This window comes from Abramis brama, assembly GCF_963993115.1.
Source record: "Abramis brama genome assembly, chromosome: 16".
In the NCBI taxonomy this organism is placed as follows: Eukaryota; Metazoa; Chordata; class Actinopteri; order Cypriniformes; family Leuciscidae; genus Abramis; species Abramis brama.
In genome coordinates this window covers 20,780,749-20,800,003 of record NC_139978.1, presented here as the reverse complement: position 1 = coordinate 20,800,003, position 19,255 = coordinate 20,780,749, and the positions used below count along the sequence as shown (strand labels likewise).

Below are 19,255 nucleotides of genomic sequence, written 5' to 3'. Positions count from 1 at the left end.
AAGGATGCACAAAATAAGAAATGAGAAGCACCCACTGAGTAGACTTGTCTCCTCGAGGGGTCAAAGATCTGTCCAAATAAACTTCCCTCGCCCACTTGATGAAGTTGAAAGCACTTCAAAATGTTGGCGGTGAAGTGCTTCGGGAAGTTTGTGAGTGTATGTCTAAAAGAGTTAAACGCAGCCAAAGTAGCTGTCAATGTCTTTTCAATACGTCTAACTTTTGTTTTTGATTATAGAAGTGTTTTTCTGGGACTACGGAGAACAGTGTCTGGTTCAAAAAACACAGAAATATGCTGATAATTAGCCTTGCTTGCTGTTTACAAAGTTGATGGTTTCAATTTATAAGACATAATAAATTACATAAAAGACAAAGAAGCCACAGAGTTAGTGGAATAGTGACAGTTGGTCTTAATACTGCCAAACACACACACACACACACACTTCTACCTACTAATTTTGATTATGCACTTTGTTAGCAAACTTATGCTTTCTCATTTACGAGAGGAAGAGATTATACAGTGAATACAGTAACTTTTTAAAGGGAAGCAATTGTCTCAAGCTATAGGTGAACAGGTAGTTGATAAATAGGGCAGATGCCAGATAAACTTAATTCCTGTTTTGTTTTTATTTTATTTTTATTTATTTTTTTGGCTTGGGAGACAGGACATCTTTGAAAAATGACAAACGATGACCTAAAATGAAAAGAAAAAAAAACTAAGATGACAAAAATGACCTAACCCTAACCTGACTATTGTCCAGGACAACACTGTTTAACTGATTGCTCATCTGGGTATCAACATAGTGGTGCTACTGTTATATCTGTATCACTATGTATCATATTCTTACTTGTCATGCAAAGCAAGTTAGAACAGATAATTGTCACCATCTTGAGTCTCTAGGTGAAAAAAGACATTGCTCAGAAGAATAAAGATGAGAGAGAAATTAAGAGGAAGACAAGTAACTGGGATTTTTTGGGAGATTAATAATACACAAATGAATTGTCTAATGTTTTTACAGTGTTTGTCTTTGTAATGGCTGGACATATCAGACTCACAATTATTTGTTATATTTAACAAAAATCTACAATACCCCTCACCTAACAAAACAAACCATGAGGTAGAGTTCTAAGGCTTTGCCTCTAAGAGCAACTAAAAACCCCAAATGCAGCTAACACCAGGCCTCTGGTTAACATGATACCAAGATAAGACTGGTTTACAACTCAAATGAATGTACAGTTTCACTCTAAGTTCACTTTTTAAACAGACAAATGTACCCTTTTTTACAGTCTATCTTTATCCTATACCCTCTATATATAATCGCTTAAGATATGTACAATCATCCAATTTTTCTATGTAATCATATGTTATTTTACGTTGTTTTGCTTATGTTTTAATTCAAACTCTATTGAAGGAATGATTGGGTGTCTATGAACTGCAATTTTAATTTTCTTTGTTAATTTACATTACATTTTGCTAACTTCTTGTTTTATAACCACAGAACAAGTACACAAGCATACACCCTTTCACATTATACATATTCAATTTACACTTCTTTTACACAAAAAGAAGAAATGCATAAAGCAAATAATAAAAATTGAAAAAATAAAATAATAAATAAGGAAGTAAAAATAAATGAATTTGTTACAGACAGTGTTTACAAAGTCTTTTTCAGTAAGGTCTACATTTCCATTTTACATGATATTTATGTATGGCTCCCATAGCTCCCATTTCCGCTTGCACTTAGCAATATAAGTTAACCTTTCCAGTCTGATACAGTTCGATATCTCCTTCATCCACATTTTCATGGATGGAGCATCCATACTCTTCCAGCATAATGCAATAGCTCTTCTGGCTTGAAGGAGACCAAATTTTACAAGTTTAATCTGTCTTGATGTTTGTATAAAGTCCATTGGATATTCCAAGAATACAAAGTTTTGCATTCAAAGGAATTTTAATGTTAAACATGTCTGACAACATTTTATAACCTCCTTCCAGAAGTTTTGTATTTTTGGACATTCGTTACATAGGCTATTACTATTATAAGAATCTTAAAGGTTTCTTATCTTAACACCCAATCCAATTTAATATGCAAAACACCCTGCTAGAAGACAAAGAATCGTAAAGTTTCCCTCAAAAGGAACAACTTCAACTCCCGAGAGGGTGTGGCATCTTCATGTTTCAGAAAAGTCTCTGCAATTGATCACAGTGTGCTTTAATGTTTAAGGAAGTTTGTTTTGAAATGCTTTTATCCTGTTCAAAATGGCACAAAGCCACACTTGTGGTGTTACCTGTCAAAAATGACCAGCCTACAAAAAAAAAGCTTATAAATCATGCTATATTATCATCAAATATTTGATTGTCTTTTTGCCAACTTGTTTTCTTTAAATTTTTGAAAGATATTCTTTAAATTTCTTTCAATATTTATTTTTTAAACTGACTGATTGTAGGTCTCATTCATCTGAGCTTATATTGGTCAAAAATTAATATCCATTGAAAATGAATGGGGAAGATTTAAAAAAATAAAATAAACATTTAGTGTTCAGGAGCATGTTCATACATGTGTGCTTAAAGGCCTTGGACCTGTGGACACTCACCACACCAGGCACACAAACACACACGTTCATGTACACAAATAAACTATTTTGAGTATTACAGGCTTTTTTTTTCACACTGATGAAATTATACTCGGATCAATGAGATCTACTATCAATCATTTTTGGTTTTCAAGAGGTTTTTGAAAAAAGCTTTTCAACACAGCACAAGGGTTCAACACTGATCACAAGATCAGGCCATTTGCTTCTTCTTCCCCTTGGAACATTTTCACAGACTGTGATGACAGATATGAAATGCAGACCTTCAAATGTTTTTATATGTTCATTTTTTTAAAAATGTATGTAAATTTATAGCACTTAAAATTTAGTATTGTATTACCTTTGCATTGAATTACAAAAAACTATAACGCTGCTGTGAGTAAAAATTATTTATTATTTTTTTTACTCTTTTTGAAAGTTGTGAAACCACTATTGTGTAGTTTGCACATTTGCTCAGTTTTTTATTTTAATGAAATATTTATTAGACACACAAGCACAAAAACGTAGATATACACATATATCAATAAAAATAGTAAAGCATTAGAAGATCATTTTATACATAAAACCCATAATTCTGTGAATGTATTTTTTACTAATCTTCTCTAAAACTAATTCATTTCAGAGTATTCTTATTTCACAAATATCTCTCTATAAAACACACTTTACAATTTTCAAGATTTCATTACGTTGAATTGTTTTTATGACATTACGTTAACAGAATCATTTTCTTTCAGATTTATTCCAATGCTTGGATTGTTAGTTGAATGTAACATGTTGAATGTGAATGTAAGTTATTTTTAGAGAATGGTTACTGACAGAGATCACTTCTAGTAATATAACTGCTGTACCTGTTACTGCTGCTGCTAACTATTAATACTACTACTAATCATATTCATTATAACATTATAAAGCTTTTCTGCAAATCTCTGAATAGTCATCTTAAAGAGTTTATGAAAGAAGGGATTGAGTGGGGTTATCATTTGCAATCTCAATCTGTTGTTCTCTCTGAATCTCTACACTACTCTCGCTTTGACCCTCACTATGAATCTCTTCATAGCCTTTGCTCAACCTGATGGCAGAAAACCTCCTTCTCTTTTTCATTATAATCACCATTCCTGTGACCACAAGAGCAACCAGAACCATTACACCAATGGCTACGCCAGCCTTTTCTCCTCCGGACATCTTTGAAGAAGACTCTGAGATAAACATTGTTGCCATTTGGTTAATCTCACCAGGCTTTGCCAGTCGCCACATCTTAGTTTGTCCAACTCTCACCCAAGAATGATCACCTTCTGTCATTACAGCTACAGTATTTGTGGCAATCATACTGACCATTGGTGGTCTTGTGAATGGTGGGAGACGGACTGGCATTAAATGACCACCAGTGAACACACCGGACTGGACACAGTACAGTACCTGACAGCCATCACTAATGGCAGCAAGATGTTGACTGAACTGAGGTGGACAGCGAGATTGACCCTTTGAGAGAGGGTTGCCAGATTGGCAGCTGAAGAAACCAGCAAAAGGCACAGAGAATCTTGTTGCGGCCTCATAATCATTGCTCAGACAAACCATCATGCCATTAGACAAAAAGTGTTGAGTAAAGTAGTTTGGTGGACAGCCAGTAGATTTGGTCAATGGGTTTTGCATAGCTGGTCCAAATAGACCTCCAAAGAGGTATCCAGAGTACTCAGGGATTTTCTGAGTAGAGGAACACCAGTAGGTTTCAACTTTTGCACGACGGACACGGTAAGCATCACCACATGTTTGGTCACAGCAAGTAGACAACCATAAGAAACCGCATGAATGACAGTGGGGGTGGCATTCATAATGATTATAACCTCTTTCTACTGTCTCAGAGCGTAACAGGGTGGTGTTGTACTGTGGAGGGCAAGAATAATCACCGGTGGCAGGGTTTTTCTGTGCTGTCTCATCACAGATGGCACTTCCATCTGATGTCAATGGAGTGCATTTTTGGTAAATGCCACCAAAGCTAAGATTAGTGACTGGACCCTCACAAGAAGCATCATCTACATTTGCCTGAAAGTTGAAATTTGGGGAATCTGGACTTACACAACCTGGAATGGTGTTTACTTTATAGTATTTCTCTGCAGCCTGACGAACTGATGAAGCCATTTTGTTTACTGTTGGTGTTGGGAGGTCTGGGAATGTTGATGGATTAAGAAAATAGTGCAGCGGCAGCCCAGAGCGGTCAATAGCCACCAGATTATTAAGCGTACTCTCTTGCCACTTCTGTAGAGTGATGCCTGGGTAGAATAAAGCTCCACCATGGCTCTGAATTAACGAATATGTGATGTTACCCTGATAACCACTGGTTTTAGAGTTTCCCTGGGATGTATTGGCACCAATATCAAATTTAACTTTGTCAAAGAAGTTAAAGCCTGCTGATGCAGAAACCGAAAACTTGTCTGACTGACTGTTAGAGACATAAGACATTTTTAAATAATCCTCTTGCACTAAAGTAGCACCAGCATCAACACTTGTGATGACATGAGTACCATAATCAAGTATGAGTTTCTCTGACAGGTAAGTTGCTTGACGTGTTTGATTGTTCTCGATAGCGTCTGCAATTTCCTCTGCCTGTCTCGCAAATCGGGAGTCCAGAGTGAAGTCGGGATACGCTTTTACTGTGTACAGATGGTTACGGACCTGAGAAACAAATGTTTGATATGAGAAAATGAAGGATTGATTTTCATCATTTGTTTTAAACAATATTTTTTTACTAGTAGATTTGATTAGATGTAGTATATTTAATTTATTTTGGTGTTAGAATTGTAATTGAGATTTTATGTTACCACAGTTTCAAAATGACTTTTTCCCTGGTTTACGTATTACTTCAAAATCTTCTGTATTTGTCCAGCTTATCAATACAGTCAATACGACTCTCTAAGTATGAAGTTTTTTACTTTGACTTTTGTACTTACTTGAACCCGTGCTGTTACAGAACTCTCTTTCACTTGGTGGCTTTTCATGCGCTGGTTTTCTGTGGAGAATTTTGCATTTAGCACCGAATAGAAGGAAATATCAGCATTAATGGAGCTTGAAGTAGAGCTTTTTTGTTCCAGCCATGACATGATGATCTCTGAGTTTGTTTCCACTCCACTCACTTTCTGTGGAATGACAAAGACTTCATCTGGAATGAGATAGACACCATCTTCTGTGGTCTGACACTGGGAATAGCTCAGATTCATCACCCGGCCCATGTCTATGTTGCGCAGGTTATCCCAGCCTCCACCTGGTAGAACCTCCAGCGCTGTCAAACTTGAGTTTTTGCGGCACAAACGAAGTCCATTACTGGGACGGATGAGCGGATGAAGGTTGCAGATGTTGATAAAACAGCAGAGAATCAGCAGACACAATGCTCTTGCTTCCATGATCACCAGATGCATGTTTCACACTACTTCAATAAAAATGTATGTGGCAGATTATAGAATTTGGTGAGTTCCTTAATAAAGCCACTTCTCAGTTTCACATCTGTCAGAAAATAGTCATGAGACCATGAACTTCCTCTTTATGGTTTGGCTACCTTGGAGACACAAACAGACAAAAGAGCCTTCAACCTATGTTTAAACAGTCAGTTGAAGGACGGTTTTATGGGCTGAATGAAACAAATATTGTGGCCTATTCCTTGGTAAATGTATTCAATTCCTCACATTTTTCTGGGTCTTCATAATGTCCAATATTTTTGATAATGTGTTTTTTTTTTTTTTTAACAAGAGGAAGTGAGATTCTTTGCTGCTTCTTGTTTTAGAAGAGTATGGCATTATCAGGTATTTTCAAATCCTCTTCAATATGAGAAACATTCTAAAACTGCTGTGGATGTAGAACATGAAAGCCTAAAACAGGTCATGAAAACAGGTTTCTTGTCATACTTTTTGTACCATATGGCAGCACAATTTTATATTTTACTATGTCAAAGTATTCCATTCACATTTATTTGTATAGCGCTTTTCAAAATACATATTGTTTCAAAGCAGCTTTAAAATGCATGTCTATTACAATTTAGACGGGATCTGTTATCAGAGGTGACTGTGTCATGTATTTCAGAAATGTACTTATACAAATCACATAGTTAGCTAATAATGTATAAATTTGACCTCATTGAATGTAAAAAGTACTTAGATGCTGCAACGCATATGGTCAGCCGGATATGATGTCAAGCTTAAGTACTTCTGTTTTTCACTAAATAAATGACAAATGTTCAGCTTTGAGGTTTGTATGTATTTAGCCAAGAGGTCAACATGTGATGTTTACATTCTGTGTTGAACAAAAATAAATTTTCAAGCCATAATTTACCAAATGATGCAGTAGAAGATATTGGTTGAAGGCTCCAAAGTACAATGCTCAAAGCCTGACTACACTTTAAAAGAACCCCTAAAAGAACTTGATTAAACTCATAAAGAACCAAGAGATAAAACAACTTTAAATATTTAGCATCACTAGTTTTAAACCACAAACATCCAGTGACATGTTCAGTTCAAGTTCTAATAGATGGCAAATAGATATGTGGTGTGAAATCTTGAAAATGGGCCCTATTTAAAAATGTATAGACACACTACAAACATAATGTCGTGTACCATTCAAGAGTAAACTCTGAAAAGATAACCATGCTGTACATAAGTAGTTGACAAATATTTAATTATAATTTATTTTTACCCAAAGGAAAAAAATTCCAGAGGCTTCCAAATGTTAATTCTCTTTTGAATTCAATGGCCTGGCATGAATTTTGATTAATGTATAAATGTAACTAAAATATAACTATTTATTGTTTTACTGCTTGCTGCTATTTTTGTTATTTCGTTGTATTTTTTCATTACAACAATAACATTTTACTTTCTGTTAATGGTGATGGTGATTATTTAGAGCTCATCTTTTTCTTTTTTTTTTCTTTTTTTTTCTTTTTTTGCTCAAGCTAGCATTTGCGTTTTATGTTTAGGCCCAATGTTGTCTTAATTGAAATGTACAACAAATAATTGCTTCTTTAATTAATTACTTTTTCTTAAAGAAATGGAAGAAACACACTACTGAATGCAATAGAGTTTTTCTTCCCAGGCAGATGCTGTCTCACCCAGCAGCCTCATCACCTGTGAAGAATAAGTTAAACCACAATGCATACACACACACACACACACACACACACACACACACACACACACACACAGATGGATGGTGTAGATACTTGAAATTTGGAAGGATTTGTTTTCAAGATGAAGAAAACTTCTCTCAATGTAACAGTCAGGCTACTGTTTCTGTCTCAGCATTAATGTGTGGAGCAGTTCAGTCAGCTCATTCGTTTGCATACTGTATGTATTTATTAAGTCTTTTTGTTTTGCTTTTTTATTAATATAAAAACCATAGGTTATAGGATATTATAAGCTGAAGAAGCCTAACATGGTACTATTTACTGTACAGTAAAATAATAATAATAATAATAATAATAATAATAATAAATTCTTTAGCATAAGCATGGCTGGCAGTGAACATGGATATAAATAAAATTGGTAAACATTTTCTTGTTTTCCTCAACTTTTCAATTTTTTATTTCGATATTTCAACAGAATTTTTAAAAGCACAAATATCCCTTGTAGTCTCAGTATGAGCTCATAAAAACTGCATTCACAATAATTATGAGACATTTAAAAAAAATACTGGTTAAGTAATAAAAACATACTGTCTTACAGATAGTTCTTCTGAAGTTTGTCCTGGTCTTCTTGGCTTGAGGTGCAGTCACTACACTTTTCACTTTTGTTCACACTTATATATATATGTGTGTGTGTGTGTGTGTGTGTGTGTGTGTGTGTGTGTGTGTGTGGATATATATATATATATATATACATATATATATGTCTTCCGCTTTGGGCCAAAGTTTATGTTTGATGACCTGCAAGTCTGTATATCAAAAAGATAACCAATAGAGGATGAAATGTCATCTCTTGACTCAAAAAGAATCCAAACTTCAAGGCTGCATGGTTTGTAATTGTGGGAAAATGAAATACTGTATATAGCCTATTATATTTTAAAATTTGTAATGTATTATTTATAACAAACATAATCTCTAGAACATCATAATATGGCATGCTCAAATGCTATTGTGTACTTACAGTTACACTTCCTCAAAGATTGATTGACCTCCTTTTAAATGAATGTAAACACAGGAGAGCACAGTGCAAGCACGCGTAATGCTTTCTCTTTTACTGCGTAATACCAAAGTTAAAGTTGGTTGGCAGCAAACTTTATTAGGATGGTCATGAAAACATTATGCTTTATTATACTTTAGTTTCTCTAATTCCTTTGCCAAAGTTTAATTTTATTATGTAACAGAAGTTTACAATACCCTATCTAAGTTTGTTTGGCCCACTTGCACTTTTGATAAATTAAAATACAAGACACGGAAAAACTGCGAGTCACACTCCACAGGTTCAAAATTCTGCAAGAAGTTTGCATGAGAATGTGCAAAAACTTGACATAAACAAAAAATCCATATAGACAATGCAATGAGCGGTTTCAGAAAAGATAAACATGTTGTATGTAGCCTATATATGTATATATGCACAATAGTATTGTATTTGTATTTGTATCGATCACGAGAGTGCCCGGGATATATAACCAAAGGAAATTCCCAAGGCTCAAAAATAGTAACTCCCTTCCGGGTTGCACCACAGCATGAATACATTTTGCGGACTAATGTTTAACTAATATTTTACTGCTATTTTACTGCTTGTTGCTATTTTTATACTGTTATTGTGTTTTTATTTTCACTTCCAGTAATCGGTAGCCTATTATATGCATATGGAAGACATGATAGACAATGTAATCACTTTACAGGCAAACAAAGTAGCCTACTACGACTCGGGTAATTTTAACTTGATTGGGAATTTACATTTATCCATTTGGCAGACAATTTTATCCAATTCTTATTTTAATTGATAATTAATCATTCTTATTTAAAATTTAAAATAAATGTTATATTTATGGTACATTTATGGTATTATGTTTCCTGTTTGGTTTATATAATGAGGTGAATATGTTAACAAAAGGTATTATTGTTGTTATCATTATTATTATTATTCACGTTATGATTGTAATCATTTATTAATGTTACAAGCAATGTGTGTAGCCTACTTCATATGAGAAAATCCTTTTTTTCTGCAGTTAGACAGGACATTGATTTATTTTCATTAGTTGTGATCAAAAGAGTGTGCTTTAATTATATATAGCCTCGGCCTAAGCATGAAAAATATTAATATGAAGAAATTAATCCACACTTACAGGAACGTTTATTTCTACTCAAACAAACATTTTTGTTACTATGTTTCCAGATAGTGAGAATTTTAGAAAAGCACATTTATAATTTTATGTTTTATGTCTTTTTACACATAATGTCATTTATGAATTTCCAATTTAAGTAAAAAAAAAATATTGGTGATATTTTGTATAAATTAATTGCAGTCTTGGATGAGCATCTCTTGTTTTGATGAATATATGTGACGTGTGTAATTAGGAACGAGCTTTATACACGTTATTCCACTAGATGGTGTTCTCTGAAAAGCAGCGACTCTAAACGGAATGACGACTTACTGCTTTTCAGAGAACACCATCTAGTGGAATAACGTGTATAAAGCTCGTGAGTCGTGCGTGATAATTACACGTCACTTTTCGATACAAAACTATCCCAGTCACGTAATTTTTAACATTTATCATCCGTTGGTATTATTTGCCCTATTACATTTCTTGCTTATGTTAAAAAAAGAAATAGCCTACAATAGAGTTAGGCCTACCTATTAGCTGTACAAAAAAGTAATTAATAGCCCAATATGGGATTTAGACTAAAATGAACTTTGGTCTGTTGTAGCCTAAATAAAATGTTAAAACTCAATAGCCTACATGTAATTAGTGTAAACAATAGTAATTATTGTTGTTTTTATTATCCTCATCATCATCAAAATGCAGCAAAAGACTAAAAGTTTTTCATTAATTACGAATTGTTTTATTTATTTATTTTTTACAAAGGGTGCAACATCCCTTAAAAAGTATGAACAATAGCCATTATCATGGTATCAATTATTTCTACTCAGTTTTTGCTTTGCTTGATTTGGAAGCTCTTCGTTTGGCTCTCTTGGGTCTTGTGGTCTTCTTGACCGCAGCTGTCTCGCTGGCCTTTTCAGGACTTCGTAAATTTCTCCTTCTCTTCTTAGGGGATTTCTTTGCCCCGGCAGGTTTCTTGGCCGTCTTTCTCTTTGCCCTCTTCGCCTTTGCCTTCTTTGGCTTTGTAGCAGCTTTCGAGCCGATCCTAAATGATCCAGATGCTCCAGTGCCTTTGGTCTGAATCAGGCGGCCGCTGGCCACCAGTCGCCTAACTGCCAGCTTAATGCGCGAGTTGTTTCTTACCACATCATAACCACTGGCAGCCAGCGCTTTCTTCAGAGCGACCAGAGAGACACCACCACGTTCCTCTGAAGATGACAAGACCTTGAGGATCAAATCAGACACAATGGGTCCTGACTTCTTGGCCTTGGACCTTCTTTTTGGCGTTTTAGTAGCAGACGAGGCTGCTGTGGCAGCTGACATGACTGACAGTTTATTTGAGCCGGAACATCAGCTGGAAGAAGATGTCTGATGAGAGTGAGTTTAAGGGCGGGTGCGTGCAAGTAAAATAGTCAACATGAGAACCGTGTAGACTCTAGTAGTTATGATTTCAGCGCCTTTTTATGAGCCGCAATAATTTGTGTTTTCCGACTGATAGAAAGAGTATATTTTTTACTTTTAAAAATAATATAAAGACCTGGATTGTAGATCAGAAAATCAAGAAAGTTCCACAAAGACATTTTACTTGTACATAGCATCCAGACAATAAAGTAATAATTAGTTTTTTATTCGCAAATGTGAAGAATCGATGTGCTGTGCCGTTTTAAGACTGAACAATTTCTGGACTTTGTTTAATTACATAATTTAAATATATTGTTTACTTATTATGTGCCATTGTTCAGTTAGAGTGAACCATATGTAATATTTTCATGCATTAATAAAGCGAATATTTTGCAGAGTTTTTGAACAAATAATATATTTTCAGTCTACTAAAACACATTTTCTTTTTCTGTCAGTTTCAGTCAGTTATACATTATGGCCCTACAAAAACAATGACACATTGAATAAATGTAATTAATAATGCAATAACATTGATCAAATATTTTTATTCTTTTTTTTATTTTATTTAGTAGCCAACACCTACAAATCTGTCAGGTGGGATAGTTTGAGATAAGGCTATTATATGTCATTCATTTGTCCATTGTGCTTATTTGGCTGATAGCTTTATAGTGCTAAAATAAACTTTAGTTTAATTCATAAAAGCATTTAAATTCTTACAGTTTGATCTTCTAGAGTTATTACACCAGAAGGGTGTCTCCTAGACGCTGAAACCTTATCTTTGATGCCATGTCAGTTGTTAGATAAATGACCTAAAAGGACCTTTTTGGTTGTTTTGCTTGTTTCAAAGGTTTCATTTTCTGGCAGTTTTTAAAGGATTACACATGCATAGATGATTTTGCTGCTTTTAAATCAAACATGCTGACTTTGTGAGCACGTTGTGTTCTTCAAAAACAATAGTTATATGATTTAGTTTACATCTTGATTTTATGTGTTTTTAGCATTTTAATTTAGAATTGAGCTAGATACATTTTTATATCAATAATAATGATTTGTTAATTTAAATACCTTTAATTCATCCTGCAGCCTCCTTAGAAGTTTTCTGTTTGAAAACCAGTGCTCTAAAATGTAGGTAGTGTAACCAGGCCGAAAGTAGCCTAATCATTTTTCTTACACCTTGAATAGCGTATATGTATCTCATTGTTTAATTTTTTTTTTAATATTTTTTTTTTCCACAAATATGAAATTAATAATTAATAGAAAATGATATAATACGTTTTTAGGGAGCCGCCCCTCACAACATATTAAGTCAAGTAATTTTACTGTTACTTTGATACATATTATCACATTGTGAGAAGTTTTGTGACCAACTAAAATGAAAACTTTTGCTCAAATTTAACAAAATCTTCATTAAGCAAATTTATTTTGTGTTGTTTGGCAAAGTTCGTGCCAGAGATTGTCTTATGGAGATGAGAGGTTCTGTGCCTCTTACCATTGGAAAAACATCTCATTACTAATATAACCTCGGTTCCCTGAGATAACAGGAACGAGTATTGCGTCGGCCTTTAGCTGACGCTATCTCTTTCCTCCGAGAATTCTGAAGCCTGATTGAATCACATATCTGCAACTGCACAAACCTATGGTGCTTTGGGGCTACCATTTTCCATTGAGAATGCCATTTTCTCACAATCTTTCGACTGAGGAGCGGCAAGCGCCTACTCAAGTGCAGCGCGGTATCACGGCCAGCTACGCAATGCTCGTTCTCGTTATTTCAGGAAACCGAGGTTACGTCAGTAACCGAGATGTTCCCTTATTGATACGGTTCACTCACATTGCGTCAATCTTTAGCTGATGCTATGAGGACGCAATCCAAAAGAGCCATACTACAAGCGTAGAACAAAATACCGTCCTACGAGCCCCGGCCTAGGGCACTCAAGGTTAAGGGCCCAGAAAGGCAGCAAGGCTAATATTAGGGCAAGAGTATCCGCCCAAAAACACAAGGCTCAGGCCACAAGGCCGGAGTCCTTGGCAAGCGCCCTAACGGTTAGACTTACAACGAGGTCGAGGACCGATTTAGACACACAGGACCCGTGCTTGGAGAGCAAGGACGTCCAAGTTATAAAATCTGCCGAAGGTGGATGGAGAGGATCAGTCGGCCGCCACACAAATGTCACCAATGGATACTCCACTGGACCAGGTTAAGGAGGAGGCCATGCCCCTGGTGAATTGGGCAAAAGGGTGGTCTAAAGCGAAAGGAGGCGCAGCTCGGCTGACAGAAGCTGCTCTAAGGGCAGGCCTCAGAGAGCCCTGAGGACCGTGGATAGGCCCAAATCGGGAGAAAACGGGGGCGAGGTGGGTTCAGCCTTCCTTCCAACTGCCTGGCCAGCATGGCCTGAGAGCATGATTCGCAGCAATGTCCGCCATGTAGACATTGAGTGTGAAAGGGGTGCACCTCTTGAAGGAAGCATAAAATCAGTGAAACGTCACAAGACGTCAAGACTTCATTCCGGACTGCGCACCAGTCAGAGAAGACAGACCACTTAAGGACATAGAGACGTCTAGTAGACAGGGCTTTAGTCTCTGAGGTAGTGCTCAAGACCCTTGCGGGAAGGCACGCAGGCTCCCGTCGAGGGGCCATACGTGGAGGCTCCACAACTCAGGTTGGGGGTGCCAAATCATTCCCTTCGCCTAGGAAAGGATGTCCTTCCTCAGAGGAATCGGCCAGGGGGCTGCTGACAGCAATTGTATCATCTCAGGGAACCACAACTGGTTCCGCCAGAGGGGAGCCACCAAAAGGACTGAGCATCTGTCCTCCCTGACTTGCCTGATGACGTGAGGGAGCAGAGCGATCGGGGAAAGGCGTACAGGGGCAAACTGGGTCACTCAGTTTTTTCACGTAGTGTTTTAGCGCAGCGCGTCTGTGTTGCACGTCACACGCATCACACACATGACCAGCGTCGCCCAATAGTGAGCCTACGTGGTGACGTGCAACACAGACGCGCTGCGCTAAAACACTACGTGAAAAAACTCGAGGCCCAGAGAGAAGGAAATGAATAGTGGAATAAAGTCGTTATTTTTGTTTGTTTTTTGCGCACAAAAAGTATTCTCGTCGCTTTATAAACTTAAGATTGAGCCACTGTAGTCACTTGGATTATATTAACGATGCCTTTAATGCATTTTCTGGGCCAGCAAGTTATAACGTCTTTAGAAGCCTATGGAGGAGTGAGCCAGCTCTCAGATTTAATCAAAAATATCTTAATTTGTGTTCCGAAGATGAACGAAGGTCTTACGGGGTTGGAACAACATGAGGGTGAGTAATTACTGACAGAATTTTCATTTTTGGGTGAACTAACCCTTTAAAGCTAAGCCACACTGTGCCATTGACAAATCAGCTATGTTGCTGACCAACTCAAGGAGACATAACATGATTTCCAACAAGACCTAATTTAATAAATTCAAAATTTTGTTACTTTTAATACAAGAAAATGCTATATGGATGTAGTTTTTGTAGTATTTAAACTAAAGCAAATATATTTCCATCGAACTTCATTGTTCAATGTGTTTAGCTGATGATGTGCATCTGTCCCAATTCAACTAAAAAATCATGTGAAATGCAATGCCATCAGTCTGTCATTATCATACTATTATATTATGCTACTTTAAATAATTTGTCTTGAAATATTTACATTTAAACAGGTGTAGAAACATTAAAAAAACTTAAAGGCTGTACGTAAACAGATTTTATCAGTCAACCATCACGAATACTGTGCCACCTTCTCTGGTCACGTCACCTAGGCAACGCCTCACGCATTTTCGTCATGAACAGCTTCCCTGTGAGTGTGAACAAGAAAGTTTTAAGGTATTCCTTTTTTTTTTTTTTTTTTTTTTTTTTTGATGTACGGTGTTTAGGACCTGGGGGTTTCCATTGTTGACGTATGAGAGAGCATGTGACTGACTGAACTATAAAGAACACGAGGAAAGATAACGTCACAAACTCCAAAAAGAAAAAGAAGAACGCCACAAACTATCCGCAACATTCTCAGCTTCGACTCATCACTCAGCAGCAGACATGGATTGCGGAATGATAACATCCAAAAGCGTTCTTTTGCTTCTCAGTTTAATATTTTGGGTGAGTTTGCGATGTTCTTTTTAATATAATTTCTGTTCAGTTCTGTTTTTTTCCCCTAAATATAGCCCATTATTATGAGGTTTACAAACCTATGCTGTCCATGTGGGTTTTGCTGTTGTTTAATGACTATATTTGTAGGAAGAAGGGTCCTAATAAGCAGCACAATAGTTTGTATTCATTCCAGAGGTTGTTTCTCCTCCTCCAGACCTAAACGTTTAGTCAGAGTTATTTGCTTTTGACAGCGAGCTGTTCTCTAGAATGTAATTTAATTTAGGGTGAATCATTTGTTTGCTCTTTGTTTATACACTTAAAACAACCATATGAAAGGGCTTCAGTGCCTTTTGCTATGCTGCCTTTAAACGTATGCACTTGTTTATTTCAGAGTTGATGTAACTGTCAGAGCTTCTAACTTGATTTCAATGGAAATAAATATTTTTGATGCCCATATTTTCTGTGCCATCATGTAGGCCTAGTCATCTGACTGGGCTTAATGTCATGTGCCCTTTTCTGGCTTCAGTGGGCACGAAGGGGAGTTCTGTAGAAAACCAACACTTCTTACTCTTCTGCACAGACAAAATTTAATACTTTAACACAGAGATGTTGCTAAAATTTGCAGAAACCAAGACAAACTTTAGGGCTGAGACCCTACGGGGCCCTGCGGTTCCCATTCTTTCCAGCCCTGTCTGCATGTGCATTTTATTTTATTTTATTTTTTATAATTTTCCCCAAAAACAACAGTAGCCTACAAGTAAAACCTGAAACCTTAAAATCTGAGAACTGAAAGTTCTCATTGTAGCATCTTCATCTTCTATTGCTGTTGTCGTGTACTTTTCTACCTCAAGGCATTCTGTTTTGCTTTTGCCGCTTCTGCTCAAGCTGAGGCACAAGACCAGCATTCCAGGAAAGATTAGAGGGCAGGAAAAGGTTACTCATGGTCTCGTGACTGTGCATTGTGACTGACTGCTGAAGAAACCGATCATGTGCTAGCGAGTCATACATAACCCAAAGTTTACTTGTTATGAAATGACACCTTATGATATCACATGAGAGTTGATGTATGTGTTCTTATGGAACTGAACTGTGTAAATTTCAACAAAAAATGGGGGAGGGGGATGGGGGAATTTATACATATGACTTTTATCTTTTACCATTTTCAACAGATGTTTAAATTTAATGGTCATTGAGATATCCACTCGGGATTTCAGTTTACATCTTGATTGTGTGTGTTTTAGCATTTTAATTTAGATTTTTATTTGATTATCTTAATATATCAATAATCATTTAAATACTTGGTCATGAAATAGTCATGGAAGTTTCCTGCTGCCCCTAATGACATATTTTTCTTACACCTTGAATACATGTGAGTGTACATGCCTGTATATCAGTATTTGTTTTTAATCAGGTTATATTTTTTTTTTTTGTTTTTTTTTTTAGTAAATATCATGAAATCATTTTGGGGGGAGTCTCACCACAGACATTACTGTGAAGTTTGATGTCATTGACCCCCCTCTTGTGTCGTTCTTTTTCAGGGTGCTGGAGTGGCCCTTGCATATGTTGGTTCTTATGTGATAAAGAGCTACAACAGCTTTGAAGACTTTGTGTCTGATAAGTACAGCATCATCCCAGCAGCCATTATAATCGGTGTGGCTGTGGTCATGTTTGTCATCGGAACCGTTGGCTGCTGTGCAACTCTGAGGGAGTCCAAAGTCGGTTTAGGCTTTGTAAGTATGAGCCATACATCTGTGTACATTTGTTTCAGTTTATTTTATCGAAAAAATAGAGAGTAGGGTCCATGTGGTGGTTTTCTATTCCTATTTAAATCCTTTTGGATAGTACTGGTTTCATCATGGTGTCGATTTTGGGGGATTTAATATTTGATGCTTTTCTCTGAATTTTTCATTTAGTTTTTTATCATCATCATGATAATCTTCGCAGCTGAGGTGACCGCTTTTGTGTTTGGCTTCATCTACAGGGGCAGAGTAAGTTATTCTCATAACATTTTCTTTTTTTTTCTTTTTTAAATGGGATATGTAGAAATCTAAATCATTGGAAATTGTTACCCGTGATGTTTGCAGATTAAGGGTGACCTAGAAAAGTCAATGAAAGACGTCTTCCAAAAGTATGACGGTCTGAACGCTGAAACGCATGCAGTGGATTACCTGCAATCTCAAGTAAGACTAAAAGGTTCCTTCATATCATTGCAATCGTTTTTGGTTGCACAGGAAATGATAGACACACTGGGCAGGAAATGGATGCATGAAGGAGTCTCCTGATCTTTTTTTTTTTTACTCCATTTTTACATTTCCAGTTGGAGTGCTGTGGGGTGAATAACTTCACAGACTGGACTGCAACACCATGGTTTGGCCAGCATAACAACTCTGTGCCACATTCCTGCTGTAAAGCAAACAATACACAATGCACGGGTCAACTCACCCAACTTGATCTTCTGAATACACAGGTTTGAGCAGCGTGTCATTTCGTTTGACATTGTCAATTATTGTTTTCAGTGAACAGTGTTATTTTAGAATTTATATGCCATTTTAGTATTTTTATATATATATATATATATATATATATAGACACACACACACACACACACACACACACACACACACACACACACACACACACACACACACACACACACACACACACACACACACACACACACACACACACACACACACAAGTTTAAGTTGTTTTAAGTTACCTCAAACTTATTTCAGTTTATAATTTGCATTTAAATGTTTCATCTGATATTTATTTTATTCCATCTTAAGTAACAATAACAACTATTAATAGTTTTAGTTAACAGTAACTATATTGGTATTCAGATCAGCATATTTCCAAGCAGTTTTCTTGAAATATGTAATTGTTTTTAAACCATTTTTTTCGGGGGGAAAACACACTCTGTTGTTCCTACAGGGATGTGAAGCTAAACTGGAGCAGATGCTTCAGGATGTGCTTAGTTATGCAATGTTGGTCATCCTGGGATTTGCCATCATAAAGGTACATCAGTTAATTTTAGCCTCATCATTATACTTGTTTATCTGACAATGAATTTTCAACAACTAGTTTTGTGTTTCTCTCTCTTTTTCAGTTTTTTGGGATGCTCAGCATTTGTATCATCACCTGCCGAAGCAAGAAGAATGACTATCAGCCTCTGTATGCGTGATAGTAAAATCTGAATCCCTCTCTTGGGACAGTCTCTATTTTCTCAATACTGTGCAGCTACACACAGCCTCACTGGCACCATAAAGAACAGATTTGACAGTTTGAAGATGTGACAGTATTCTAAACATTCTGTATTAAAAAAGTTAATTTTAATATCTTTCGGTTTGAACAAGATATGCTGACAGGAACCACAGAGATGTGTGTGGCCAAAAAAAAAAAACACTGAAAAAAACGTGTGATATTTTGGAGTAGTTTTGATGGTGAATGTTTTCCTGCCAAATAGGTTTATAAAATATTACACCCAACTCCACAAAGTTTAAGGAAATGTTACTATAGCAGCACTTTACCAAGTGTGTATACATTTAGATCAAACTTTTGAGTTGATAGATGCACTTCATTTTTAAGGGTTTTATGCGTTTCTGTGTGCTTTATACATTGTCATATTCAGTGTTTTTTTTTGTTTTTGTTTTTTTGTGCTGCTATCCAAATTAAGTCTTAATAGTCATGTATGTATATTATATCTATTAAAATTATTTAGCTCAACAAAAGAATATTAAATTATGGAAATAAATTGGTCTGGTGAGTGTATTTTTGACATGGTTAAGATTACAAAAGTGCATGTTAATAATTATCCTCAAATGACTTATCAACACCATTTCTGAGGAAATACACATGTGAATTTAGATAAATTGTAGGCG

The 19,255-nt window shown here is 36.1% G+C and overlaps 3 protein-coding genes across 3 annotated transcripts; 1 reads left to right on the top strand and 2 right to left on the bottom strand.

Moving 5' to 3' along the window:
- Window positions 1–1,421: 1,421 nt before the first annotated feature.
- On the bottom strand, window positions 1,422–6,038 carry mpeg1.1 (macrophage expressed 1, tandem duplicate 1). The gene is made up of 2 exons (XM_084086593.1): window positions 5,536–6,038; window positions 1,422–5,260 (listed from the first exon to the last, which is right to left on the bottom strand). The coding sequence occupies exons 1-2, from the start codon at window positions 5,998–6,000 to the stop codon at window positions 3,539–3,541; spliced, it is 2,187 nt and encodes a 728-aa protein (XP_083942719.1). The 5' UTR covers window positions 6,001–6,038; the 3' UTR covers window positions 1,422–3,538.
- Window positions 6,039–10,575: 4,537 nt separating this feature from the next.
- LOC311066433 (histone H1.5) lies at window positions 10,576–11,244 on the bottom strand. The gene has a single exon (XM_084087616.1). The coding sequence runs from the start codon at window positions 11,177–11,179 to the stop codon at window positions 10,679–10,681; it is 501 nt and encodes a 166-aa protein (XP_083943742.1). The 5' UTR covers window positions 11,180–11,244; the 3' UTR covers window positions 10,576–10,678.
- A 2,089-nt stretch (window positions 11,245–13,333) lies between these two features.
- Window positions 13,334–19,128, top strand: tspan36 (tetraspanin 36). The gene is made up of 8 exons (XM_084138678.1): window positions 13,334–13,606; window positions 15,164–15,383; window positions 16,913–17,104; window positions 17,288–17,362; window positions 17,459–17,554; window positions 17,692–17,841; window positions 18,309–18,392; window positions 18,484–19,128. The coding sequence occupies exons 2-8, from the start codon at window positions 15,324–15,326 to the stop codon at window positions 18,556–18,558; spliced, it is 732 nt and encodes a 243-aa protein (XP_083994804.1). The 5' UTR covers window positions 13,334–13,606; window positions 15,164–15,323; the 3' UTR covers window positions 18,559–19,128.
- Window positions 19,129–19,255: the final 127 nt, after the last annotated feature.